The sequence below is a fragment of the Melopsittacus undulatus genome, chromosome 1 (assembly GCF_012275295.1).
Source record: "Melopsittacus undulatus isolate bMelUnd1 chromosome 1, bMelUnd1.mat.Z, whole genome shotgun sequence".
NCBI lineage: Eukaryota > Metazoa > Chordata > Aves > Psittaciformes > Psittaculidae > Melopsittacus > Melopsittacus undulatus.
Genome location: NC_047527.1, coordinates 140,806,736 through 140,834,015, shown reverse-complemented (window position 1 = coordinate 140,834,015; position 27,280 = coordinate 140,806,736). Strand labels below are relative to the sequence as shown.

At 42.2% G+C, this 27,280-nt stretch overlaps 1 protein-coding gene across 2 annotated transcripts; it reads right to left on the bottom strand.

Moving 5' to 3' along the window:
- Positions 1 to 7: 7 nt before the first annotated feature.
- Positions 8 to 27,066, bottom strand: GSDME (gasdermin E). 2 transcript variants are annotated; one of them, XM_031053537.2, is made up of 11 exons: positions 26,919 to 27,066; positions 25,136 to 25,249; positions 22,474 to 22,704; positions 21,479 to 21,671; positions 12,172 to 12,343; positions 11,116 to 11,236; positions 6,625 to 6,831; positions 4,566 to 4,693; positions 4,264 to 4,450; positions 2,669 to 2,742; positions 8 to 1,745 (listed from the first exon to the last, which is right to left on the bottom strand). In XM_031053537.2, the coding sequence occupies exons 3-11, from the start codon at positions 22,682 to 22,684 to the stop codon at positions 1,515 to 1,517; spliced, it is 1,524 nt and encodes a 507-aa protein (XP_030909397.2). In that variant the 5' UTR covers positions 22,685 to 22,704; positions 25,136 to 25,249; positions 26,919 to 27,066; the 3' UTR covers positions 8 to 1,514. The 2 variants fall into 2 exon arrangements, with proteins under 2 accessions (XP_030909397.2, XP_030909399.2); XM_031053539.2 differs by having other exon boundaries at positions 6,625 to 6,813.
- Positions 27,067 to 27,280: the final 214 nt, after the last annotated feature.

Below are 27,280 nucleotides of genomic sequence, written 5' to 3'. Positions count from 1 at the left end.
GCCCACATATCCATTTGCCACCTCCATTCAAGGTCAAGGGCATGACTGAAATCCCCAAAAGAACAACAAAATTACGTGCATGAGGTTAAAAGTTATATTGTTTTGACATAACATGTTGATAAATTAGTTACAGAAGCAACTTTTGAGCAGTGATTAGCAAAAGGCATTCACACAAACACATCCTCCTGGAAGCAGAGTAATGTGCTTCCACGCTCCTGAAAGCTGCTTCCAGATAGATACACCAGTGCAAGGGTTGGGCAAACACCATTGGCTTCATTGACCAGATGAGACACAGGACTTGCAGCAGCCCAGCATGCCAGGGATCAGGCACTCTCAGGGTATGGAAAGGGAATGTAGGGCTTTTTTGCAGTCACTTCACAGGGAAAGCTGAACTGACAGGGGTCAGGCTTAGACAATCTGCTCCAGAGCATGCAGGAATAAGGGCAGGACTGATGCCACCAGCTCAGCTGCAGGGGCTGGTTACTGGTCACCCCCATGCACACACAGGCCTGCTTGTCTCTCAGCCATCTCAGTCTTACCTGGAAGCACTGCCATTCCACTTACCTGGAACATCACCTTCCCAAGCCCATATTTACAGTGCTCTCAGCTGCATTTGTCCCATCCACGTCATTACAAAAAAATGACAATGAAAAAAAGGCAAAACAGCTCCAAGCCCAACAGCCCTGGGCAGCTGTACCAACACTTTGCTGTCAAACAAACAAAACATCTGCACTTAAAATGTCACACAGCTACAATGATCATTTCTGTGGTGTTTGCACACACTGAAAGGCATCGCTGTGCCTCACAGAGAACGTTCAGGACACAACTTAAACAGCAGAAACTTGCTGAGGTGAGTAAACACTTCCTGGAAAACTGAAATGCTGAACAGAGGCACAAAGCCCCAACGTGCTCTTCCTCTTGGAAAAAGAAAAAGGTTTATTTCCTGCAGCGCAATTCACAACTGTAAAGTCAAACCACACTGAACAACTGAAACCCCAATCAAGTACCTCTTAGAGAGCCCTCCACTCCACTTGCTCCGGAGTGAAGGCATTCCCTACATCAAGTCCTAAGTGAGCAAAGCAGCTGCTGCATTGCAGACCCTGGCCTTCCAGGTTTGCTTGCTTACACAAAGCAGTTCGTACCTCACAGTTTTCTCCCATGCATATAAATGCAAACAATTGGGTTCTAAAGCCCACAGATGTGACGACGACCAGAACAGCTACATTCAGTTCCTGTTCCAGGCTTGTCTTTTCTGATTCCCCCCTTCATCCCTTATTGCTGCATTTCCCACTGCAGCCACAGGTCTCAGTGAAGCTGCGGAGCAGCAGCAGCAGCTCGCCTGAGGCAGTGCAGAGTGGTCACCCCGGGCCTGCAGAGCCCAGCCTGGCCACCATAACCCGTGCCCAGACTGTCCTATGCACTCAACCCAGTGGCTCTACTCCTAGCTCAAACATACCAACACTACACTGCAAAGCTACAGAAGAACAGGATAGAGCAATAACGCAGCAAAACTCCTACACATTCCCACCTAAAGCAGAAAATCCATACAATGCAACATAAAGAATCAGTGGGTAGAATCTAGGTTCTTTCATAGTTACAGCTTTCACAGAAGACTCTGTCATTTCCAAATGAATGTTTGATGAAGTAAACAGCCTTTGCACCACATCAAATCTTCCTCTGTCAGTAAGAGGCGCCACCAAAGGACTGCTCAGCGCCACAGTGCCATCAGCTGCAACGATGTTTGGCTGCGTTTATGAGAGAGAGCAAAACACAGAGACATCAAAAACATTTTCCAAGCAGGGCTGCTTCTGCCATTACACAGCTCACCAGAGAGCTTACAAGGCAGCAGGAAAAGGGCAAGATTCCCTCTACTGTTAGCCTTGACAAGTACAAAGTACTCATCCAGAACCAAAGCTCTATGGCACCCTTTAAGGAGAAACATCTCTCCTACAGTGCTGTTTCTCCAGTCCAGCCTCTCACTGCAGATCCCAGAATCACAGAGTGGTTTGGAAGGGACCTTAAAGCTCATCCAGTTCCAACCCACTGTCATGGGCAGGGACACCTTAAAGACACAGACATTTCTCCCCCCCCCCCAATTTAATCACTGAAGATCACACTGAGTTCTCACTCTTGCCCTGAGCAGACAGCAGCACTCTTCCTGCACTTGCATATTTACTGGTGTTTACTATTATTTTTGTTAGTGAGCTTAAAAAGCTTAAAGAAAACCCCTGTATTGTTCTTTCAGCAGTTCCAATGAATGGCCTCAGAATTTAGGAACTTCAGAATTTGCCATGGCCCAAGCACTGATGCTGTGGATGGAAAATTCCTGTTTTCCAAGGGCAGGTGATTACTGTCACCAAGACTTTAAAGCAGGGTAGTGAGACTATTAGTAAATTAAAAGTTGAGCTTAAGTTACAATTTTCTTTTGCTCACAGCCCATGAAATCTTCCAAATACAGAAACGTTTCAGAGGTTTGGGATCCATCTGCAGTAAATAACCTGCATTGCTTGCCACTGTCAGACTGACCTTGCCAAAGCAATGCTTACAGCTGAAATCCACACTGGAGCTTAACACCTTCTTTATTGGGTGACAAACATGATGAAGGCAGAGGACAGTCACTACTGCTGCTGGGGCCCACATGCTACAGAGTCACAGTTTGATTACTCACCAAACAACACAGTGCTGGAACCACCTGAAGATCACAGCAGGCACGCAGCAGGACAAGAGTGCAATCAGGCAGCTCTGTGGAGGAAACAATACAAGAGGAGGACTGTCTCCAGTGAACACTGCACCAGGCTGGCTGCTGGAAAGGGTTTTCTTAACAGTGAGCTCTGAGATGGAGTTTTCCTGCTGAGCAAAGACAGGTGAGCTGCATTTTAGGGGCCCATCTGCACATACAGCACCTTGTGAAATGGATGCTGGAGAGCAAAGCGATTCAATGCTGAGGACAGTTGTCATAACTGCTCTGCTGGATGCTTGGAAGAAGCTGTTCCAGCCCTTTCCTGCCAGCTTCCGAGAGAGCGGAATAAAATGAGGTGGGGGATGGGTAGGTACAAGCCCACACTATCTCTGCCCTTGAGAAAGAGCAGCTTGTATGAAAGGGGATTTCCTCCCCATCATTCTTGTCTCATCCATAAGCATCTCCCAGTGTTTCACTCCGAGCCTGCAGGCTGGATGAATTATTTAGGCCTTGAATAAAACAAGAACCTCTGCTCTCAAAATCTGTATGAGATGCTGACTTCAGCAAAAACACATTTGAGAAGGAATTACACAGCTAAGACTGTGCTGGGGCAGGGAGACAGATTAAATGATCCCTGTGGTGCCCTTCAACTCAGAGGCTGTAAATCCTACTAGAAGCAACAGGCATAAACCAGCTTTGGTTCTTGATCCAGCCACATTAACAATGCCTGGACTTCAGTAGCAGACATTATGTTCAAAGCCAGGTGATAATGCAACATGCTCAATTAACTGCCCCCTTCTGTTAATAGCATCTGACAAGTGTTACCACATCAGCAGGTTTCTGTTTTCTATTTCTTTTCTGTCTCCACAAATGAGTTAAGCTTTTCTACCTGGTTCAGTGCATAAATGGATGCACACTGACATTTTGCTGCACACTACCACATCTATCTAATACCACAGTGGACTTCCCTTCGTTATCTTAATGTCAGGAAATTCTTTATATATGAGAGAGAGGAGAAAAAGCCAGGAAAGTCTGTCCTGGACTTTGCAGGTAGCTTTTAATTAACACTGTGGTGCCAATGAGATTGTGAGGATGGCATTTGTTTGACATTTATGTTTAATCTCCTGCTTCAGCAGCTGCAAAATAACCCTCTAATTGCAGTGTCTCACGTTAAATGCATTTCTGCTAAATATAGTTTGCACCTCACCAATACACACTGTGACATAGAAGACAACTCCTGATTTGTATTTCTCAGCATTTAGGCAGGAAGAGCTCCATATGCTGTAGGAACGGGAATTAGCTGCCAGACTGGAAGTGCCCGCACTCGGAAGAAAGCAGACTTAAGCAATCCTGGAGGAATGTGTATTTTACAAGCAAAATCTGTCGGTGATTGAGGGCTGAATTTAAGTGCTAGCCAAGAATGCTAAGCATGGTACACCAAACTCATAAAAAGGGAAGGGAACAAATGACAGCCACTCAGCTCATCAACTGCTCAAAAGGAACCATAAATGCTTTAACACAGAGGGAGCTTCTAAAAGGAAACTACGTTTAAAAAATGGCCCTTCTGTTCATTCACAACATACCAGAGATAGCGCTGATGAGAAGGTGAGCAGCTGAGAAGAGTTCTTCATCCTGAGGCTGGCACTTCTGCAACAACAGCTCCTTCTGCAACCTGCACCCTACGAGCTGTAAGAAGTCCAGGAGGTCTCGTTGTTGTGCAGGTTTTAACTCCTTCAGGTCTGGCTTGTCTCCCGTGCATATATCATCTACCTGGAAGGAAAAGAATAAGTAAACTTCTTCAAGAGAGAAAAGTTCCAGCAAAGGAGAATGCCAGCTCTATTTGAAAACTGCTTTTAGTGAACAAGAGGAAGTTTCTTCGTCTTACCACGTTCTCCAGGGCAGTCACCATTTCTTCACAGAGCAAGAGCTCACAAAGGGTTTTATATAAAGCTCTTCGCTTGTCTTCCGGCAGCTTCACAAAGGGCTGGAACTGAGCCTTCAGCCGTGACAGATCTCTCCCAAGAAAGCAGTAAAAAGTAAAACTAAGTATTTCTGCACAAGTGCCAGTGAAAACAGTTAGCATTTCTGCTGTGTGTTTCATAAGCTCATTTATCACCACATCCTGACATCCTGATTTCCATCAGCACAAGTTACAAGGCAAGGCTGGAACACAGCCAATTCTATTTCCCAGCCAAGCCAATGAAGCATCAATGAAAATTCTAAGAAAGAACAACTACAAAGGATCAAGAGTTTAGAATTCAGTATCTTAATGTTAGGTGAACTAACTGTATATTAAGTTTTTCACTTGAAAGTTCATCTCCAGTAAATGTGTTCATTTATAAGGCAGACTGAAGAGTTCTGCTCTTCACTTCTTAATCTGTGGGTTAATATGAATTAAAAAGTCAAAGGCACAAGTCCACCCACAGAACTAAAAGTTCCTATTGTGAACCTCAATTGTTACTGTCCTTCTATTTCATCAGGTACATCAAAGAATTACAACTCTTCACCCCTGACCCTGTCATTATTACGAAAACCAGGACAAAAATCTCTTGTTGATTGAAATACTGAATCCATGACAATAGATACAACAGAAGCACAAAAGAATTCACTTCTTTCCCCACAGCTCAACTATGACACTGAAACAAAATGTTTTGTGACATCAAATTACCGCTTTGCTGACAGAAAATAAGTTTTCAAGTGAATAATGCCAACTGGAAGGCTGGGATGTGTTTTTCTGCATTCCAAAAACATGGACATACAGGCATTGTTAACCTTGTTTCAAAGAAATCTCCCTTAGTGTCACTCCGGTCAAGAAACACGCACGCTTTAAAGATGCCTTTTGTAACCAAAAATTACTTTACTGGAAAAAGAAAAACCAACCCAGCCTCAGGCAGGTATTTGCTGTACCTGATGCAATTGTACGTACAAGAAACAGAAGAAGAGGAAATCTACTTTAAATACCTTGAATAGAAACAATATTTTTAGGGTTTTTTCCAGGAGACAGCTCAGGTTAATTAATGAAAAGAAACCTCCAAGCCTTGTAAGCAGGAAAGCTACAAACATACGTCAAGCTAAACCAAACCAAACAGTGCATTCTTTCACAGATAACTGGTTCTTATATACACTGCAGACACAGTTATTCCTTTCCATTCTCCATGGGAGAATGACAGAGTTTATTTCAGGACAACAAATCCCTATCTTTGTCACAGTTGGTCCACTAAACAGCCAAATGGCGAAATGTAGAGATAACAAAAGTGATGGTTGTCATTAAAACCAGCTGTAAGAACTCTGCCAAGAACTGAAGAACAGTAAAGTGTGCTGAGGCCTTGATTTGTTTCCCCTTTTGTCACTCCTCTGGTGACAAACTTGCCCCTTCCTCCCCCATGCCTACAATAAACAAGCTGTGCCTGGCCCATTATACCAGTTTGCCAATTGCCATTTAAATCACATTTTCATTTCATCAGCTGTAGTTGATACCAAAGATCTCTATAAAGCATCTCAGAAAACAATGAGGCTAAGTGAAGGGGGGAGATGCCTTTGTGATTTGTGAGACTTAAAATAACTTTTAACTGAGCAGCTTTACCGAGAGTATTTTCCAAATGATGAAGGGATATTTTCAGTGGCCCGTTCTGAATGAAATCATAAACCATCACTAATCTTAAGAGTTCATCTGGAATGTAACAGAACTGCCATTAACACCTGATTTGGTAAGATCATATGTATGCCAAAGGGATTCAGGATGTTCCTAGGGAACAGTCCACTGCATATACCTACTGCAGCAGTAAATTCTTCCATTCTTTCAGTGCATTCCCTTAAGAGTTCCTGATAAGGGCTGTTAAAATGAACTAACATAATTTCTTACCCACTATTTTACCAGATTATTTCCTCCTATCATGTCACTTAACTCACTGTAATATAATAATGTAAAGCATTTCTGGTAATACCTTGTTTCAAGACTCTTAAAGAAGCATCACTGGGAATGAGGTTTTCTGCCCCAGAGTACATCTCATTATCAACAGCATCTGGCTGGTAGAGAAACAGAGCATCTCTGAATAGCGCTGAATGGGGACAAGTTGAGCCTTCTGTGCTTTCTTTTTCAAAACCTCCTTGCTGTTCATCCAGCAGACAGAATTCTGTAATTAGAAATTCAACTGAAACAATAAAATTAATAAAAAGCATAAGTAATTCCTGAGTGAGGTGCTAGCTTGTATTGTCTAGTGCTCCCGTATGTGATTTCTCCATGGCTCATCTCTTCTAGATGGAAAAAATGCCAGTGGCTGCTAAGAATGTGAATTATTGAGCATTACTGCAGCCCTGATGTTTGGTATAGTGTGCACAGACAGATCTTGTGATGCAGCTCCAAAATGTGACTCCAGCTCATGGGAATTAAGGTACTGCGGACAGGAAGTAACATAAAAACTTCTCACTGACACTGTAAACCTGAATGCTGCATACAAGAGATTCAGGTATTCATATTTCTGCCAAGTAAGAGATGTGCTGTCATGCTGGATAAGGGGCCACTCATGATGGAGACATGGAAGCACTTTCTGAGTTCTATATGAAGTCTCAGAGCCCTTCACAGAGCTTCTTCCAGTCATGGTGCTTACAGATTCCCTTTTCTCAGCCAAGCTACAGGTCCACCCTCAAATTCTCCAGATGAGTGGAAAACAGGGGGCTTTACAGAGATTTTAAAGGACTTCCCCCAGGCATGTTCACTCTGAAATACAATGTCACTTTGCAGGAGCTTCATGGAGAAAACATCACACTTGGCTGGATTACCCTTCCTGCCTTGCCTTCGAGACATCCTGGCCTACCTGACCCAAACAGGACTCCCCATTTCCTGCCACCCCAGTGCCAACCTGATGAGGCCAAGGGACTCCTCAGATACACTGGAAGCCTTTGTGAAAGTTATGCTGAGAAATCTGGAATATCGAGTTCTGTGCTCATGTGTCCAACATTGTGCCCCAAAGATGCAGAGTACAACCAAAGCCCTACACATAGTTTGATCACCTTTTATCATCTCAAATGCAAGCCTGTACCTGTACCCCTGGCCCTCTGTAGCAGGTCTGAGAAGATTACAGAAAGGCTAACAAGAGAAACTCAATTTTAGAGTAACACCTGACAGCAAAGGAGGGGGAAAAAGGTAACTAATCAAGCATAGGGCTCACATGTAGCAGGCACAAAGCCTAAATATAACCTTCCTGCAGTTGCAAGAGTCTGTCTCACCAAATTAAGGACATTCAAAGCAGAAGAGAAAGCACAGAGAGCACTCCATCAGCAAAAAGCTTTTCAAAGGGAGAGTATACAAAGAAATCTCTACCATAGAGAAAGAAAGACGACAGAGGCCTTTATGCCTGGCATAACCATTCACAGAGAAGAGTGAGCTAGAGGAGCAGAAACCAATTAACAGAACTTAAACAACTTCCCAAAGCAATGAGACCCCAGACAGCAGCTAAGGCCCTGTATGATGAACAAGCTCATGTCACTCCCATTGATAATAAGGTTTTCACACGACCCCTTAGGGGAGGAGATAGTGCTAATAAACTACCTGCCCTCCTAAGGCAGACTGATGCTAGTAAGGCAAATCAATACACAGCATCATGAAAAGTTTTAGAAGATACAGACCCTGTTAAATCTCAGATAGGACTCAATTCAGAAGAAAATGTGAATGTTTTGTACTAGTAGGAGGGCTGTTAATTAATTTTCTAGCTCATTAATTCTGTCATACTCTTAAAAAAAAAGAGAAGGGAAAATAAGCAGACGAAAAAATATACACATTACTGTGATGTTTTCTCTCTTGAATTCTATTGCACCCATCGATGACCAACCTCCAGCAGCGCAGTTAGACCTTGTCAGTTATTCAGAAACATTAACAAAAATGGATGAAAACCAAAGATGATCAATGAAAACAATCAAAGGCAAAGAGACTCCTTTGCTTGGAGAAGCTGAAAAGATTAGGACTGTTTAATTTCCAGCCATTTAAGAGGAAGCAAGTCACATTTATAGCCATAAACAGAACAAAGCAAATCAGGGGGTACCAATGTACCTCCTGTTTTGTAAAGCAAGAACAAAAGGACTTCTAGTAAGACTATAGAGACACAAAACTGCAAAGCCTGTAACAGGAATAGCTTTAACATGTAGTGTAAAATTAGCTGTAGAACTCAAACAGAATGATTACAGGAAAAAATTACGGTAAAAGGGTCAGAAAAGGATTAGACCTCTTTTTATTTCTTTTTATGTTTTTATAAAAATGTCCAGGCATGTCCAGTCACATTAGCCTTAAATTTCTGTATACAACCTTTCCTTACAGGATAACCCACACGCTGTCAGTGGCAAAAGAAAGGAAGCAAAAAAACCACCCTAATGCACCTTATTCTGTAATTATCTGAGAAGAGAATCACATTATGCTACAACGTGCGACTGGTCACTTTCAGTCTCATGTGAAGGGACTACATTAGTCTCTGGATTCAACTTCAAAGGCTATTTTTATTTCCATAAACAGATGCTGATCACTGCTCAGACATTAAGAAGTTGAAAGTTTAGCCCCACCGTACTTAAAATCCCTAATTTTGTTGTTAGTTCCTCCATGTTCTTAATGATGCTCAGGCAAGGGAAGACAGCACATTAAAAAGAGGCAAGCCATAGGCTGCTTGACATAAAACATAAAACAATGCTGGGCCAGTTTTGAAGCTTGAAAGACGTACATTAAATATGAAAAAAGGAAAAAGAATGATTCTAGATTTCTATCTAGAAATGACATAAGCAGGTTATCAGCTACACACCTGTGTAGTCAGATAGCCTTAATTGCACCTGATTACTCTGAATTACACTTTTATTATGACCATGAAGTCAATGCCCTCTGCTCTGTCTCTGTGCTCAGTCTATGTCAGAGCAATTCCATGTTTCAGGGAATTTTTTTACAGGTTAGATGGTATTTACTTGTACTCTGGAACCTACAGACTCCTTAATATCAGAAGTCAGTTGAAGGAGAATGATGGAGAGTACCTTCTACATTTCTTATGCAAATAAAGTGCATCCTGGATTGAAATCTCAACTGAAATTCAAGTATTTCTTCAACATATCTCTTGTTTCTCTCCACATCAGTCCTTTTCCACTTCCAGCTTTACACAGTCTATCTGTTTTCCTTCCTTCTTGCATAACATGCCCTGAAACCTTCTTTAGGTCAGGGAGTTTAACTGAGGACAGACAAGAAAGAAAACTCCAAGGGATTCTACAAAGCAGAGTTACTACTCCCCCACCAAAGCCAACTTCAACATTGGTTTGACTTGACACCTGAAAATTACTTACTGAAATAAGTGAATAAGTAAGTAAATTTCATTACTTACTGAAATAAGTAAAGTGTGATCAGAAAACACTACAAGGACATTTCTATAACCATTCTGAGAATATATATGAATATATATGAAAGTATAAAATAGAAAATAATAAATTCCAGTCCTACAGTTTATGAATAATTATTTTCTTAGCACAACTGTCATCTCAACATTCCTGGTTGACCATTGATTTATATTCAGTTCACTCTCCCTGCCAACAGGGGAAAGCAACAGCATGGGCTGAGGGCCAGATAGCTAGAAGCAAAACTGAAGAAGACATGGACAGCAAATTCAAGAGATTGAGCAGTGTGCCCTTGCAGCTATTGAAGTTTGCTGCACACGGGGCTGTGCTGGCAAGAGCATAGCCAGCAGATCGATGACAGTGATGTTTCAATTTGGGAGACTGCATTCAGAGTGTAGTGTTCAGTTTTTGACTCCCCAGTACAAGACATTCACATACTGGAGCAATGCAGCAAACAGTTACCAAGGGGCAGGAGACCATCATGTGTGAAAAGAGGCTGACAGACAGGATTTGTCCAGCCTGCAGAAAATATTGCTAAAGGAGAACCTTACTGCTATCTACAACTACCCAATGGAAGCATGAAAAGAGGACAGAGCCAGACTGCTGCATGATGATAGGACAAAAGGCAACAGACACAAATTAAAGCAAGAGAAGTCTCATCAGTATTAAGGGGAGAAAAAAAGTTCACTATGATGGTGTCAAACATGAGAACAGGCTGCCCAGAGGGATGGTGGAATCTCTGTCTCTAGAGATAATCAAAAGGACAAGGATACAAGATCTGATCTAACTCTGAACTTAGATCGGACTGCAAAATTTGGCTCTGCCTTGAGCTGGGGCTTGAGCTAGATGGTGACCTCCTGTGGTCCCCTGAAACCTAAGTTATTCCAAGTTTATAATTTATTCAAACAGATGAAAAGGCATCGCTAACTTAGAAAGCAGCATTTCACAGCACAAATAACTGTCAAGGCAATGGAGGCCATACAACATCATCACCTTCAGGGACAGAGAAACGTAAAAATCATTGCCCAACAGACAGCTCTGCTGAACTGTGTACCATAGAAAATGAGCTTTATACTCACCAAACTGGCCACTGTGCTTTATAAACAGTTCGATTACACCATAGGCAATAGTGGTTGCAGGAGGAATTTCAAGGATCACACTAGAATCTTTCATTATACTTCCACTTTCACTCACTGAAACCTAGAGGACAAATTTATTCACTGTTTATCTTAGTTATTATGTAGCTTAAACACAGAATTAATAAAGGGAAAAAATACAGAGAAAGAATGTGTGCCACTCTCCATGATGTCTAACTAAAGCACATATTTGGCATCTATGAAAGGAAGTACATGAGCAGCGAAGCACAATTCCAAGAGCAGCTCTCAAACTCTTAGCTATCCTCTCCTATTACAAAGTTGAGTTCCAGGTGCAGTTTTTGCCACACTGTGTCACTGGGAAATGGGCTTCAGTATCCCACCCTGCCCTCTTTTATCCTGGTGACCCTTTTGCCCCTCTGGAGGCTAGTACCAGGAAGATCGCGCTTGCACAGAGGGTGGTTGAACCGCAACTCCCAGATCTCTGCTACTAGAGGCACCCTGTATACAGAAGTGATTAATCTGCAACTTAAAATAAACTTACTATGAATGTGTGTATGTTTTGACTTTGGTAATTCCTTTTCAATTCATAGGCAATTTTTGAGATACCCTTATAATCCAGTTAATCTCTGCTTCCATGATCAAAACCGAATAGCTTCTCTATAAATATTAAAACTCAGTAGACACAGCAAACATTTTTGATGAATGATTACTTGGGTTAGCAAATAAATTTGCTTCAGTACTGCTTTTCACTCTTCAGCTTTCACTGAATTGTTGTATCTTTGGTTCATGTTCTGCTCTAGGCAGTAATCTACATAGAAACTGAATCACAATTTGACAGTGTTGATGGAAACCACATTCCAGGCTCATCTTTTGCCACTGCAATGGGAAAACATGTTACTTTTCTGAAGTATCACAAATAAGCAGTGCAGTGAGTTCAATTTATTATGGAAGCACAAAAAATACTCTGAAGTCTATTTAGAGAAAGCATAATTTCTTCTCAGATAACCAGCAAATGTTCTGTTCCTGGCAGAATTTTACCTTTACTATTTTTGTGCTGCATCCCACCACACCACTGATTTTTTCTTCTGTCTGGATGTGTTCAGTTATCGTACACTTCTGAGTTGTTATGATCTTTTCTCTCAGGATGCACAGTACTTCACGTTTCCTTTCCATTACTTGTTGCAGTAAACTACTGTTTAGATTTATTGTTCTGAAAACGAAAAGATGCCATTAACAACGTAAGTACTGAACTGAGAACAAAATATTTGCTTAATTGCTTGAAGAAGCTTTTATTGTAAAAATAACAATGGTTTCTGTATGAGCAGCCTCCTCAAAATCAGTATGTCCTCTTTTGTTATTCAGTAGCAGTAGATATCTGTATTCCACAGGAAGTCCTAATACATGTATTGAATTCTTGATTCCTCACTCTGAGCAAAAATGGCAGTTGCCTGGCTACTTTTTAAGCAAAGAAAGAGAGAACTACAGTACGTCTGGTAAGTTTAAGCTTCCCGTGTACTATGAAAACAACCAGCCAGGCTCATAAACACTGGACTGAATCCTCTGGTAGAGTGAACTCACACTGACATTAACAGTGCCATGGCAGGGGATGCTGGCTAACAATTCCCTTCAGTCTCATGTTAGCACAAACAGCGTCAGTAATTCGATGGCTCCCACCCTGCACTCTTTCCAAAGAATTATTTCTACCAAAAAGGCTACTGGGGAACACAAACAAAAGACCTGTGCCCATGGTCTGTGTTATGAACCCCCTGCAGCCTAGCACACTACTGGATACATTACACATGCACACATATAAAGAAAATACCTACAACAGTGTAATACATAAGCACACAATATAATAGTAATAATAATAATAGTAGTCATAATAATAGCTCTGCTTAGAAAGAGTGAAGTTGCAGTCAAGCTACTTGAAGTTAGGAAATAAACAGCAAGCAATCTCCCAGTCCAGTTAGTTTCTCTTTCTGTAATCAAGCCCTGTTTTCCCTTACAATAGTTCTTGGTTTTCTCTCTCCTACCTGACCAGGCTGAGTCCCATTCCTCACCCCTCATTCATCTCAGCTTTGTGCCACAGCCAGCTCACCAGCCCCACCTCGTGTAATTTCTTTCATCCTCAGATGACACCAGCTGTTCATGGCTCCCAGCCTTCATCTCCCCTCCTTCTCAGTTTATTAGCACTTCCCAGCCATGTGGCCAAACTCAGTCTCATTTATGTCCTTGTCACCAGTGAGTCCCATCACCCCTGTCTTTGTACATCCTTCTACCTGTCACAGGTGTGCCATCAAGTGCTCCTCAGCAGGGGAGGTGACATGGGCTCCTTCACGCCCAAGAGCTGATGTCCGGACTCACCTGGACTAGGACACCTCGGGGTGACCACCACTAGGAATTGCTGGTTTGGCATCTGAAGGCCCTTGTACAGGCAAAGGAGTGTCCTGACACGCTGCCACCAAATTCTGAGTCATCAGAATTCCTCCTTGGGGGATGAACAGCACACTAAGAGAGTGATCACCTCAGTGCCAACCCTCACACCTTGCCATGGATCTGTTTCAGTGTTCACTTAGACCCTCAGCTGGCTGAGTGGGATCAGCACTGACCAAGTACTTCAGAGGGCTGGACAAGAAAACAGAAGAGATTTCATGGATTCTGGAACTGGAAAAGATGACTGGAAAAAAAACCAAACCCACCCACTATAAACTCCTGTGTTATTCCCCAGTGTAACCTCACAGTTTTCAGTTAATGACTGGGACTGTCACAGTCAAAAGAAAAATTAACTGCTGGAGGGACCTCAAGTCTCTAGCTCCTACCTCCAACTTAACATGTCATCCCTACCTCACACCATAATGCAGTGTGTATTTAGATGCTGCAGGAGATCTTCCTAAAGTTAGGTTATTCTGCTCTAAGAAAGTGAACTCCCAGAAACAGTGACAAAGGATTATTTTCCAAGCAAAGATGACAAAATTCACTACTTTGGCTTCTGGGTGTCAACAGGCTTTCTGGTAACAGTTACAGCAACTTCTTAACTGGATCTAATTGATTAAAATGTGTCAATTACAGTATACTTTTGCAAAATACTCAGTGGAGGTCCTCAGATGAGATGTCAGATTTTCTACGAACAGGTAACTTAGCAAGACAGTTGGAAGATGAAAATATTGCTATCCCTGCCTCAAGTTATTCAGTCTTTTCTCCCCCCTATTACTGTAAATGGCATTTATTCATGGAGCTAAATGGCAATTCCCCAAAAATGTGATGAAGACATGTCTGACTCGGCCTTGTTTAAATAGAGATATTGCCATATCTAATTAAAAAGTTTTAGATTTATTAGATTCTAGAGGTTTGGATTTATGCAGTCTGCATAAGTCTGAAGTCAGCTTGGGTCTTTATTAAATTAAAAATATCCTGAGGCAATTTTTGATCTTTGGAGACTTAATGCTTATATGAAAGTTCAATCAGTTGGAATGAACTGTCTGGAAACCTTAAAGTTGATTGTTTAACCAAGGGAAAGAAAATACCTCTGAAGCGATGCAGCAGCCACCAGAACCCCCTCACCCCCCAAACATTCCTGAGCTTATTAATGTGATGTTTTCTCTTTTGATGCAGAGCCATGCTTTATGCTTGGAATGCCATCAATCTTTGGATTAAGCAAAAATTGAAGAAATGTCAAGCAATCACAAACACCGCTGCTCTTAAAAGTGTCTGCCAACCCAGAGCTATTAGTTATCACCATAACAGACCATCAAGCCTATCATACACTTCACAGTAATTATTTATGATTCTGAAGAGGTGTGCTAAGCATCTTTAAATACAAACTAATGCACTAAGAACTTGCAATTTTAATATCTGACCTATGAAATCACAGGAGAAGAAATGCAATGAGGAAGCACAAAAGCAATTTGTCATTAGCTTTCATATATTTTTTTGCCTGCTTTAAAGGAAAATAAATTCACCAGATATTTCTGAAAGTTCCAGCAAAAGAAACAAAACAATCAAAAGTTGAAAAATGCAGATTAAATTGAGATTTGCTGGGTTTGATGGAGCATTAACATAAGAAGTGTACATAATATGATTTCAATCTATCAAAATGAAGGACCAAAGTAATTCAAGAGACTTTTTCTTACATCAGGGAACTGAGGTGTTTAGTCTGGAAAAGAGAAGGCTCAGGGGGACCTTACTGCTCTCTACAACTACATGAAAGGAGGGTGGAGAGAGAAGGTGGCTGGTCTCTTCTCCCAGGTAACAAATGGTAGGACAACAGGAAATGGCCTCAAGCTGCACCAGGGGAGTTTCAGACCTGATATCGGGGAAAACATTTCCAGTGAAAGGGTAGTCAGATATTAGAACAGGCTGCCCAGGGAGGTGGTGAAATCACTATCCCTAGAAGTGTTCAAAAACTGTGTAGATAAAGCCTTCAGTGATATGATTAAGTAGTGGACTTGCCAGTTCTGGGGTAATGGTTGGGCTTGATGATCCCAAAGGTCTTTTTCTACCTAGCTCATTCTAAGATTATGATGTCCCTGGTAAGACTGGTTCAAAACCCCTCATGCTCCTGACTTTGAGGTTCAGATACAGAACTAACAGCAGAGTGGCAGACTGAAGGAGTCAGAAGACACAGACAGGTAAACAGGCCTGCTGAAGAAATTTCTAAGGCAATGCTGCATAAGCTGCCACAGCAAAGGAGGCTACTCTGAGACGCTAAACCAAGGGTACAGAGCTACCTGCTTCCGTCCCTGATGTAGCATTCCCACAGACACTACGTCTCACAGGTAACTTTGGGGTCCTCTACACAGAACTGTATTGTGTGTCAGAGACACAGCCATTGCCTCAGCATCAAGATTCAAATTACTTCAGTGGGATATATTCAACTGTAAGGCCAACAGAAATGCTTTCCTCTTCCCACTAGGTTTAGTGAGTACCAGATTCAGGCTTTAAAACACACACGCCTACCACAGCTACAGATAACTTTTATTTTAGGACAGCACATTTAAACATTATCCTCTAGTCTTCTGGCACTGAACTTTCTATCATAAAACCCCTTGGACTCCAGGATTGTGCGTGGGCACATCATAAGTTATTACTGCAGCATATTCTGCTCTTCTCAGCAACTCAAACAAGAGACAACATGAGGTAAAGAAATACCCAGCTTATCTAAATTATCACTGAGGATAGTCATCAAGAGCAAAATGCAACAGGGTTAAAGTTTGACAATCTGAGCAGGGCTTAAAGTATTGCAGGGCAATGGCCACTGCATCTGCAAGTGTATTTTTGCAAGAGCATTACACCCTGGCTATCAAGGACATATCTGAGTAACAAGAGGTGGCTGAGTTAAATCCCTGAGAATACGTGCATGCAGGCACACGAATTGCATTACATATTTTTTATTTCACAGGTCCCATTTCAGAGCTTTTATTTCTGTTCTACAATCATCACTCTCATCATCTTTCACCATCTATTGTACAAGAGCCCTCACAGATCTTGCATGACCTGTACTACATCACCGTACTCCCTCCTGCCTTGAGAAGTTGAGCTGAAGTACTCAAAAGTTACTACATAAAAAGTTACTATTTAAAATACAATGAGATGTTTGTTTGCTAAGTAAGTCCCATTATCAACACACAGAGTATGAGCCTGTCTAAATATAGATCATTTAGAAGATAAAGATTATGTTTTTTAATTGTTTGTTCTGCTTAAATAACCTTCCTGATGTCAGTGATTTACTGTACTGGAAGCTCTACAGGTCAAACATGAACAGAAAAGAATTTCTTTGAGTTTTGATCACAGTCTCTCCACATGTAATTGTGTTGAACACTTCCACTCTCCTATAATGCAAAAGCTTTCTTCACTTTTATACATCTTTTTTCTTCTACCATGAGTAAAGTAGTGGGAAATAGAGAGGCACAAATGCAATTTGCTGCAGGCTGGAAGAAGAAATGTAGGAAGAAAGGCAGAAACACCACAGAAGGCAAGAGAAAACAGACAACATCTGGCAACAGAGCGGGTTCTCACAGTTAGAAAAGAGAGCAGGAGCCTGCTCTAAACTCTACAGCAGAGACTGAGGGTCTTTCAGATGCAGAATTTCTGACTGGACTGTCCACAAAGACTCCAAGTTTTTTGCCACCAGCAAACTTGCTGAGGGTACACTCATCAATCCCATCACCCAGATGACTAATGAAGACAGGACTGTACCCAGCATTGTCTCCTGGAATACACCATTAGTCACTGGCCTCCAATTAGACTTTGTAGTACTGCTCGACATGCTCTGGGCCCAGCCATTCAGCCAGTTTTCATTGCAGCTGTCTGCTCACCCAGCCCGTACTTTATCAGCTTCTCTATGACATATCTATGGCAGGGAGTGATTAATCACTTTAAAAAAAAGATGGAATATACTCTTAAATCAAGAGCAATCTCACCAAGTTAAAGGCACACAACTCTGACCCAAAATCAGTATGTTACTCTGTGATTTAGCAACCACAGTGTAGTATGAAAAATAATGTAAAATAAAATATGCTGAGCTTATATACCTAAAAGTACCATTTAACTTGATTTTTAAATTGTGTATTATGTTAATAAGGGTGTTCTGCATTTACAATGTCATTACTTCTGCAAACCAGGCAGGATTTCATTCTGCACCCTTCAGCTGTTATTCCTTTTCAGAACAGGAGGCAATGCGGCACTGGAATCTGATTAAAAGATCAGTAGGACTCTCCTTCAGAAGGTTCACCTGAGAAGTGACAGGAGCCCAATTTGCTGCCACTGAGGACTTCCAGCTTGCTGAACCTTGAACACTCACATGACTTAGTTTAGAATGCACAGCTGCATTGTTTTAGAATTTTCTGCTATTTAACTGCAACTTCCATTTAAACAGCCTAATACAAGAACAACATCTGAAATGCAACTTAATTACACTATATGTGTAGGAATAATCAACAGAACAGTAACTGATCAAACAAGCATAAGGAATGTATGTCATTAGATGACAACAAAAACACCTACTTGACTCTCCTCTCACAAGTACTGATGGGCAAACATCTATCTCTGGATGCTTTGCATCCAAAAATCACTAATTTGTAGGCACCAGCACTCCAGAATGCTGAATTCCTGTATTCCACACAATGCTCCATGAACAAGACAAGAACTAGAAGCTTGGACAGAATCCACCATAAATCACAAAATGTTTATGAATGAGTATCTGAGCTTTCATTTGTAAGGCATTAACACATTTTCCAGTGAGCTCCGGCATTATGCTGAAGAAAATAAATTAACATTCTGCTATCCTCATCATTTCCAGTGACCTGGCAGAAGTCAGACTGACTGGGTATCAATTATATACTTTGCATAATAAGCTTTAATAAGCTACGAGCATCTTTTCTATGAACTGAGAACTAACTCCTTGTAACTGGGAGGCACACAGATTAACCTCATCTACCGACATATTCAGAACGGTGCAGGGCTACTGATTTTACACATACACAAAAAGACACTATATTTCTAAGTATGTAGTTACTTGCAGGATTATAACCCCAAGATGTAATGAAGTAAATCTGATTTGCTATGGGAGGATTATTAATTTGAACAGAAAAGTAACTCACTGCAGGAAGCTAAATAAAAGCTTACTGATCTAAACCAAAGTTGTTCTTATTTGTTCTTCTATAGGACTCTACCTAAACCCTGACACTATTTTTCTGGTACTAGATACATATTAATTTTACAGGCCTGGTACATACATTTAGCCCAATATGTTCTGCTTTTAATAAAGCATTTAGTGCAGAGATAGCAGGGTGCCTTATTAGAGTAAGTCTGTTGACTTGTGAATGCTCACAATACAGAGAACAGCAGCCACTTGTTCCTGTGAAAATGGATTATTTCTAGAACATCAGTGTATCTAAAGCAAATTTACAATGCTCCTAACAACTTTTGCACTGATAACAAAAACCTATCAACTTTATCTTCAAAGCATCAGCAAAGGCTATTAAAATGCATTACAGCACCTGCTACAGATCCAAGGTACAATGCTGTAACAAACAAACCACTCTCATCTCCTACAAGCCAAGACCTGCAATACAGAGTAGATCCCTGACTTGTCATCTGATTGCCAAGTAGGCTTTGGTCCATGACTGTCTTATTGCAAGATTAAATAAATACAATTTCAAAGTTGGACAGGAAGTGTTGCATATTTTGTAAATTTTAGATTATAGTTCGCCTCAGCTACTACTGTAGCTATATTACTGTGTAATAATGAGCAATAGATCACAGAATCATAGAATGGTTTGGGTTGAAAGAGACCTCAAAGCTCATCCAGTTCCAGCCCCCTGCCATGGGCAGGGACACCTTCCACTAGATCAGGTTGCTCCAAGCCCCATCCAGCCTGGCCTTGAACACTGCCAGGGATGGGGCAGCCACAGCTTCTCTGGGCACCCTGTGCCAGCGCCTCAGCAGCCTCATAGTGAAGAATTTCTTAATGTCTAATCTAAATCTCCCCTCTGTCAGTTTAACCTCATTATCATTATTTACATGCCCATGTAAAAAGTCCCTCTCCAATTTTTCTTGTAGGCCCCCTTTAGGTACTAGAAGCTGATATAAGGTCCCCCTGGAGTCTTTTCCAGGCTGAATAACCCCATCTCTCTTATCCTGTCTCCACAGAGGTTTTCCAGCTCTCTGTCATCTTCGTGGTCTCCTCTGGTCTTGCTCAAGCAGGTTCACATCCCTCTTGTGTTGGAAAGCTGGACACAGGACTACATCTGGGGCTTCATGAGAGCAGAGAGTGAATCACATCCCTTGACCTGCTGGTCATGCTCCTTTTGATGATGCTCAGGATATGGTTGGCTTCTCATCAACCAAAATCCCCAAGTCTTTCTCCTCAGGGTTGCTCCCAATCCAGTCTCTGCTCAGTCTGTATTTGTGCTTGGGATTGCCCTGACCTAGGACTTTGTACTTGCCCTTGTTGAACTTCATGAAGTTTGCACTGGTAGGACCTGTGGATCCTGTCAAGGTCTGCCTGGATGACATCCCTCCAGCGTGTCAATTGAACCACACAGCTTGGTATCAACAGCAAACTTGCTGAGGGTGCATCAATCCCACTGTCCATGACAGAAGATGTTGAACAGGATCGATCCCAACCCTGAGGTTCCCTGAGGAACACCACTCATCATCATCTCCACTTGGATACTGAGACATTGACCACAACTCTTTGACTGTGACCATCCAGCCAATTCCTTATCCCCCGAGGGATCCATCCATCAAATCCATGCCTCCTCAATTTAGAGACAAGGATGCCATGCAGGACAGTGTCAAACTTTGCTTTGCACAAGTTCAGGTAGATTATGTCAGTCACTCTTCCCTTAACCACCAAAACTGTCACTATGTTATAGAAGGCCATCAAATTAGTCAGGCATGATTTGCCTTGAACGAAGAAGCTATGAGCTGGCTGTCACCAACCACCTTGCTGTTTCCCATGTGCCTTAGCGCAGTTTACAGGATGATATACTCCATGATCTTGCCAGGCACCAAGGTGAGACTGACATGCCAGTAGTTCCCTGGGTCTTCCTTTCCTCCCTTTTTAAAAAATGGGGGTTGTATTTCCCATTTTCCAGTCAGTAGGAACTTCACCAGACTGCCATGACTTCTCAGATATTATGGATAATGGCTTAGCAACTACATCCACCAGTTCCCTCAGGACCCATGGATGCACCTCATCAGGTCTTGTGCACGATGAACTTGTGCACCTTCAGGTTCTGTAGATGGTGTTGAACTTGATGTTCTCCTACAGTGGGTGGTTCTTCATTCTAATTCTTATGTAGATCTATAAACTACATTTTGTTCAACTAGTAGAACATGTGTGGACCATGCTGGCTCACCTTTGCTATTCCTTCAATGTCAAATAATCAAATTTTCTAGCACAGTGGTGCTCATACACACACAATTATAAAACCTGCTACAACAACATAAGTGGTACTGAATTCAGTTTCCATAGTATTTGCATCACTAACATAGAGAAACCAATCCATTTTTTCCTAGGTTGTTACCTCAGTACTGTCCCACAAAAAAGTGAGGATTTGGCTTTTGTTCCACAAGGAAATTCATGCAAATACGGAAGATGAAATTGCAGAGAGATGTTTTTAAAATGAAAGGGAAAGGCCTGACCATGAAGCTTTCCAAATCTGGAAATGTTCATTTTTGGATGTATGATTTATCACCTAAAAATGAGAGCTTGCATTAAAAATAATTCTCCATCTATGGCAACACTGCAGAATCAATTGTTTGGTCATCACAGCTAGCCCAAGACTTTTCAGCTCAGTAATCTTTCCCAGCCATTATAGCACCTATATTAAAAACATACCTGTCCTTGACGTCTTTCATAAGCTGCTGCAAGTCAATCTCCTGCTTCCTTAGGTTTCCAAATGAGGACCAGTTTTCCACATAGCCTTTTCCTCTAGCTCCCAGGCTGATCTTTCCAAATGAAGTTTCAATGCTTCCTTGAACAGAATCTTCAAACTTTCCCATATATTTTGCAAAGTCAGACTCCACGATTACTAGGAAAGCAATAAAAGTGATTTCTGCTTGTGAAGAGAAGTGCTGAAACGGTCCTGAATTGATTGGAAAAACAGCAACTTACAGAAAATATGACAAGTTAGTGAAGGCCAACAGTATTGAGCAGGTAATTATTGAAATTTACAGCTCTGCAACTCCTGCTTCCTCTATGTTTTCATCATCTTCACTCTGCTACTTTTTATATTTTGCCATTTTAGGAAAACATAAGGTGATTGAAATGCTAACCTCAGACACTATAGAAAAATCATAAAGAATGACTGAAACTTATTTCAGCTACAAAGAAAAACTGCAAAGCAGACCTGCTTGTATAGCAGGGTTAGTATCTTACCATTATCTTGACATATCTCATTACAGGGCTGTCCAAAGCTCACTGAAAACCAACAGAAACATCCAACAGGCTTAAAACAACTCTGAATCTTCGGCACCTATAACTGACTCAGCACCAGCTAATCTTCTAAGTCAGCTACAGCTAACATCTCAATTTAGGGACTTATCTATTTTCTTGTACGGAATTGTGCCACACCTAGAAGTATGGGATTCCAGATTGTTAATCCTAAAACCTGGTTAGGACCACTGCAGCTGGATGAAGAATGAAGTACAAGGGTCAACTGTTTTTAAGAGTACATACAAGAAGAAAGGAAGCAGAGATAAAACTCGCTTGCCCTTGCCTGTACAAACATTCCCTGGGCTACTGTCACTATCAAGACACTGTTTATCCACAAAAAAGGTCAGGCTTTGCATTTTTTTATCTGCAGTATTACTGCTGCCTGGGTATGGCTTTACCTGGTTTGATTGGTTTGTCTTCAGTAAGCACATCACTCAGGGTGACTGTCAAGAAATGATACTTAGGCTTCTGCCAACACCAGAACTTCTTTCTCTTCGTAACTAAGCTCATAAGTTGCAGCTTGTCTGAGGCGTTCAAGTGGGAGACAGGGATTAAGTCACCTCCGCTGTCAGTTTCTCTCACAAAATTCTTTGTTGCTTTTGCAAACATCTTGGGGAATCAATTGAAGCCTGAAAGAATACATCTGCTTTTCAAAAACTGCAGCTGGAAGGTATAAGTATGCATACTGTCACTTTAAGATTTCCTTCATAGTCTAGATAATAATGCAGGAACAGCTAATGTTTTCACCCCATCTTCTCCACTTAGAACTGGGAATTGTAACAGTTCAAACCACTTATCCCATGATAAAGGTTTTCATAGGAACAAATGAAAGAATTTTAATTAAAATTTGAAATAAGCAACAGCGAATAAGGAAAGAATAATGCACTGCAGACACAAAAAATACGAGACTTAAACATTACAATAATAATGCATTAGATTTATGGTCATGCAGACAACAAAGGAAAAAAACCAAATGGGTGAGAACATAAACATGCCATTGTACACCTGAAAAGCTCCTTCAAGGAACACTTACAGGTAATTAATTAATCAGCTGGGGAGGAAAAAACTTACACAGGTTACCTGAAATTCCAAGAAAACACATCTGCTAATGAGCACCCAACAGAGACTGGCCGGGATGAGGAGAGCACCCAGCCAGTGGCAAAGGATTTCTGCCTCCCTGTACAATCCTTCTTTTATTATCTAACATAAAGATATCTTACTCTGTATATGGTAATTGGGGGGTATTACTCACACAAATTATCTTGATCCTTTTAATAGTAAGTAAACACATGGAGGGATAATAACAATTCTCTATAAAAAGCAACAAATATTTGTGCTGGCATCGTTGTGCCTAAGTTTTGTTTCTGAACTCTGCCCCTAGAAAGTCCCAATTAGTTTCGTTCTTTCTGAACCTTTCTACATTCAGTGTTTCCCAATTTTCTGCTTTCCATTAGCATAACTACAGCTTAATTGAACATATGGTACTTGCAACTGTTATTTGTGTCTGCTAAACTGCTACATACATTATCTTATTCTAGCTTTTAAATGTCTTGATGGCACCTCTTATTGTGTAAGGGTTTTTTTATCCCAAGCAATGCACTTTGCTGTATCTACAAGGAACCTTTTCAATAAGGGCACTGGCTAAACAAACAGGAGAAATGGTAAAAATGACTATTCACAGGTGCTAAATACACAATTCTAATAATTTTGATCTTTTTTGAAAAAAAATCTTTTTTTAATTTCAACTCTCTGTTATTTGTTCTAATCATATTTCCATAATTAAATACTTTCTTTTAGAGTTGGCAGCAGTTCTTCGAATCCCCCATCTGACACTGACTCGAATGTTTAACTAAGATCATAAGATGTCTCAGCTGGGTATCCACACATTTGTAATTAATTACCTGCTTCACAGAAATGTTAGATTTGTCATTTACAAACACAAGCCAAAATAATTAGAACAGATTTCGAGCAAAACCTGGTATTTCAGGATTATTGAGAGAAAATGAATAACTGACTGTTAGCAGTTGGTGCACAGGCTCCATGTTGCAGTATCAGTTGGAGGACAGAGAAAAAAAAAAAGCTTTTTTGCAGATGGAAATTTACTTTCCATTAGCTTTTCCCAAATCCCGTTTCAGGTAGAGCTGCACACAGTATTTACCAATTCATGTTGAGGTATCTACCTCCTCATGAAACCCCTGTGGCCTACACTTAGTTCTCTATATAAGCAAGTAAAGGATATTTCCCAGCAACACCTGCATGGAAAGGATTTCAACAATGTCAAAGCCAAATAACATTTCACTGAAGAGTCTTCTGGGACTCCCACTGTAATTGTGGCTGTCACAAACCTGCAGCACAGGCTCAGCTATATGTACTGAGAATATTCCCACTGGCTTTCTTGTGGAAAAGAAATTCCCAGTGGTCTTCTCTCTGACCTTTTCCTAAACCCTGAACTGAGATTGATTTGTTTCATTCTTAAATTAATCCTCCTGAATTTCCCTGGCACTAACCTCAGTGAGAACACTTTAACAGAATAAGCAATGCAGCTCCACTGCAGCAGAACCACCCCCCCCCATAAATAAATCAATCCTCCACCAGACCCAGAAACTAGTTTTCTTTTTCCTTGGGACTTCTTTTGCATGAAACGATATTTCACCACCAGCCAGATGACCGATGTGTAATGGAAGGGACCATTAAGAAAATTCTCATAGCCTGCATTAGCTGCTCTTCCCTAGGAGAACCCTCTTCTAACACTTCTGTGCTTTACATGACAATTCATTCATTCTGATCCCACTCCTACACACCTGATTCACACAGGCATAGCCTCTGAAAAGAAAAAAGCCCACCAACTTCTGAGTTTATGATAAGACAGATTGCAAAAAAAAGTTCCTGTGATTTGGCACTGTTACACACTCACTAGATCTCATGAGAAGAACCATTAACACCATTCCACAAACCTCTGTTTCATGATGGTTTGTCTTCACTCCCAGTCACTGTGCTTCTGATTAGCAAAAAGGACACCCTGGAAACATCAGAGTGCTTATGAGGACTGCTGAGACTCACCAGGCAGGAGAGATTGGACTGTCTTCTGCCTCACAATGATAGTGTTGGTGTCTCCCACACGCTGCTGTACTGGGAATGTCTTTGCAGGAAGCATAATTGCTGGTGCAGTTGTACCTGCAAAGCAAGAATATTATATCCAAATTCCTGATTATGTCTCCTTGGATATAGTGCCTTTAACACAAACTCTAAAATGCACCCAAACATCTTGTTTCACTAGTTCACAACACAAAAAAGACGCAGGACAACTGAATGTGCATTAGCTGACATCAGGGAATTAATACAGCTACCAGGATGTAAGGAGTCCTGACTGAACAGACATGGAGCAGTTATGGACACAGCATTAAGAAAACTCTGCCCTTGGTGCTTCTTCTTCTGGAAATTTTGCCAGAGCTGTGCTTGGCCTGGTAAAATTAAAGGGAAGGTATCAAAGTTGGTAGGAAGAGCCTGTCAGAGTGATTTCACTCTTGCAGACTGATAGGTAGGCATGAAAGCAGAAAAGGAAGGAGAAGCACCTTCCTTGCTACTAAGGAATTTAAAATTAGTCTGAACCTGGGCTACAGGGAGGGTAGTCAATGAAAGAGATGAGATCAAGTGAAGATATTTACAGCCGCTTTATTGTCTACTTATAAACAAATCATATCCCTTTTCTTTCCTTTATCAGAGCTCCCTAACTCAATATAGTGAGATATGAGAGCCAAAGAAACATTTTATGAATAATCAGTTTACCTTTGTCAGCACAAAAGCAGGTTCTCAACAGTTGCCTGACATTTCTTACATTCTGTATATACATACACTGACCTTTAAAAAAAATGCAATAAAGCTTCTCCCCCCCCCACTGCCTTTAACATAACACTACCCAGCACACCGGGCACTGTACACAGGGCATTTGGGAAGAAGGTGACAATTAGGCTACCAAATGCCAACACATCCCTTGCCAATCCTAGCAGTAAGGAAACACAGCTCCTGAAAGCCAAAGGTGACCAGGCAGGAGCTATGGTGCCAGGAGAGCTGCTGGGGGTTAACTCTGCTGCGCAGCAACAGTGACAGCCTTTGAATCCCAGTGAACTCAGGTTTACACCAAAAGGCATCTAAAGCATGGAAGTGATGACAAGCAGGACGTGTTTTATTACAAAACCTCATGGTTATTTTCACCTCCTCTTTCTATGGATTTAAATTTAAAAACAGCCGCAAGAGTCAATACGTAAAGCGTAGCAGGGATGTTCACACAAGAAATTTCCGTCCTTGAGTGCGTGTGGTGCTTTGCAAACACATCCACTACACTTTAGCGCTGGAGGCAGCCCTCTTTTGTGTCTTGATGGCTTCACAGCATGTGCCTCCAGAGGCTCGACGCTGCACAGAACCACAGCAGCTCATGGCACCCAAGGGTGATGCAGCAGCCTTACCCGGGTGCCTCCTGCGAGGTAGAGGTGCGAGGCTTGTGGCGGGAGCTGCACACCTTGGGCTCAGCCCGAAGTTGCCCTTGTCCCTAGTGAGCAAAGCACTGACCACCTCGTCCCGGCCTGCACTGAGGCAGCGCAGCCAGGGGCCCCTCACCACCCCTTTAACGCTTAAACCGCACACAAAACCCCCACGCGTGAACTGCGGCCATTCCGCCTCGTTCTGCCAGAGGGCACGCAGGAGCTGGTGGGGAAGAAGAGCAGAGCTCCGGCACGCAGCGAGGCGGCTCCTCCCGGGTACCCATCTGCCCGGGTGCGGCCGGGGCACACAGCGGATCGAGACCCCGCTGGCCTCCTCCGCGGCCCCAGGCCCGCTCCGTACTCACAGCTCTCCCGGCGATCCCGGCCGCCGGGCCCCGGGGATGTGTCGAGCTCCGCCCGCGGGGCGTGCCCAGTCTGACTGAGCCGAACCGCTCTAAGAGGCGAGGTGCCGGGGACGAAGGTCCGGGTGTAGCCGGATGGACCCGCACACCGGAGGGGCTCCGGCCGGCGCTGCGGAGCGATAAGGCGGGCGGCGTGAGGCCTGCAAGCCCCGCCTGTGCTCAGCCCCCGCGGAAGGGCGCGGTGGCGGCCCCCGGGGCACTGGTCGAGGCGTGGCCGCCATGTTGCCGCGCAGGGCCGCCGCCCCAGCACCTTGTCCGGGGCAGGGGCTGGAGCGCTGCCGCTGCCCGCCTGCGAGACCCCGGGG

Bases quoted from the DNA above. Each gene is read 5' to 3' on its own strand.
- GSDME (XM_031053537.2), bottom strand. From the start codon at position 22,684: ATGTTTGCAAAAGCAACAAAGAATTTTGTGAGAGAAACTGACAGCGGA. The intron at 21,672-22,473 runs GTAAAGCCATAC...TTGCTTTCCTAG, and splicing joins AGACAAACCAATCAAACCAG to TAATCGTGGAGTCTGACTTT. The intron at 2,743-4,263 runs GTATGTTGTGAA...TTTCCTCCACAG, and splicing joins TCTCATCAGCGCTATCTCTG to AGCTGCCTGATTGCACTCTT.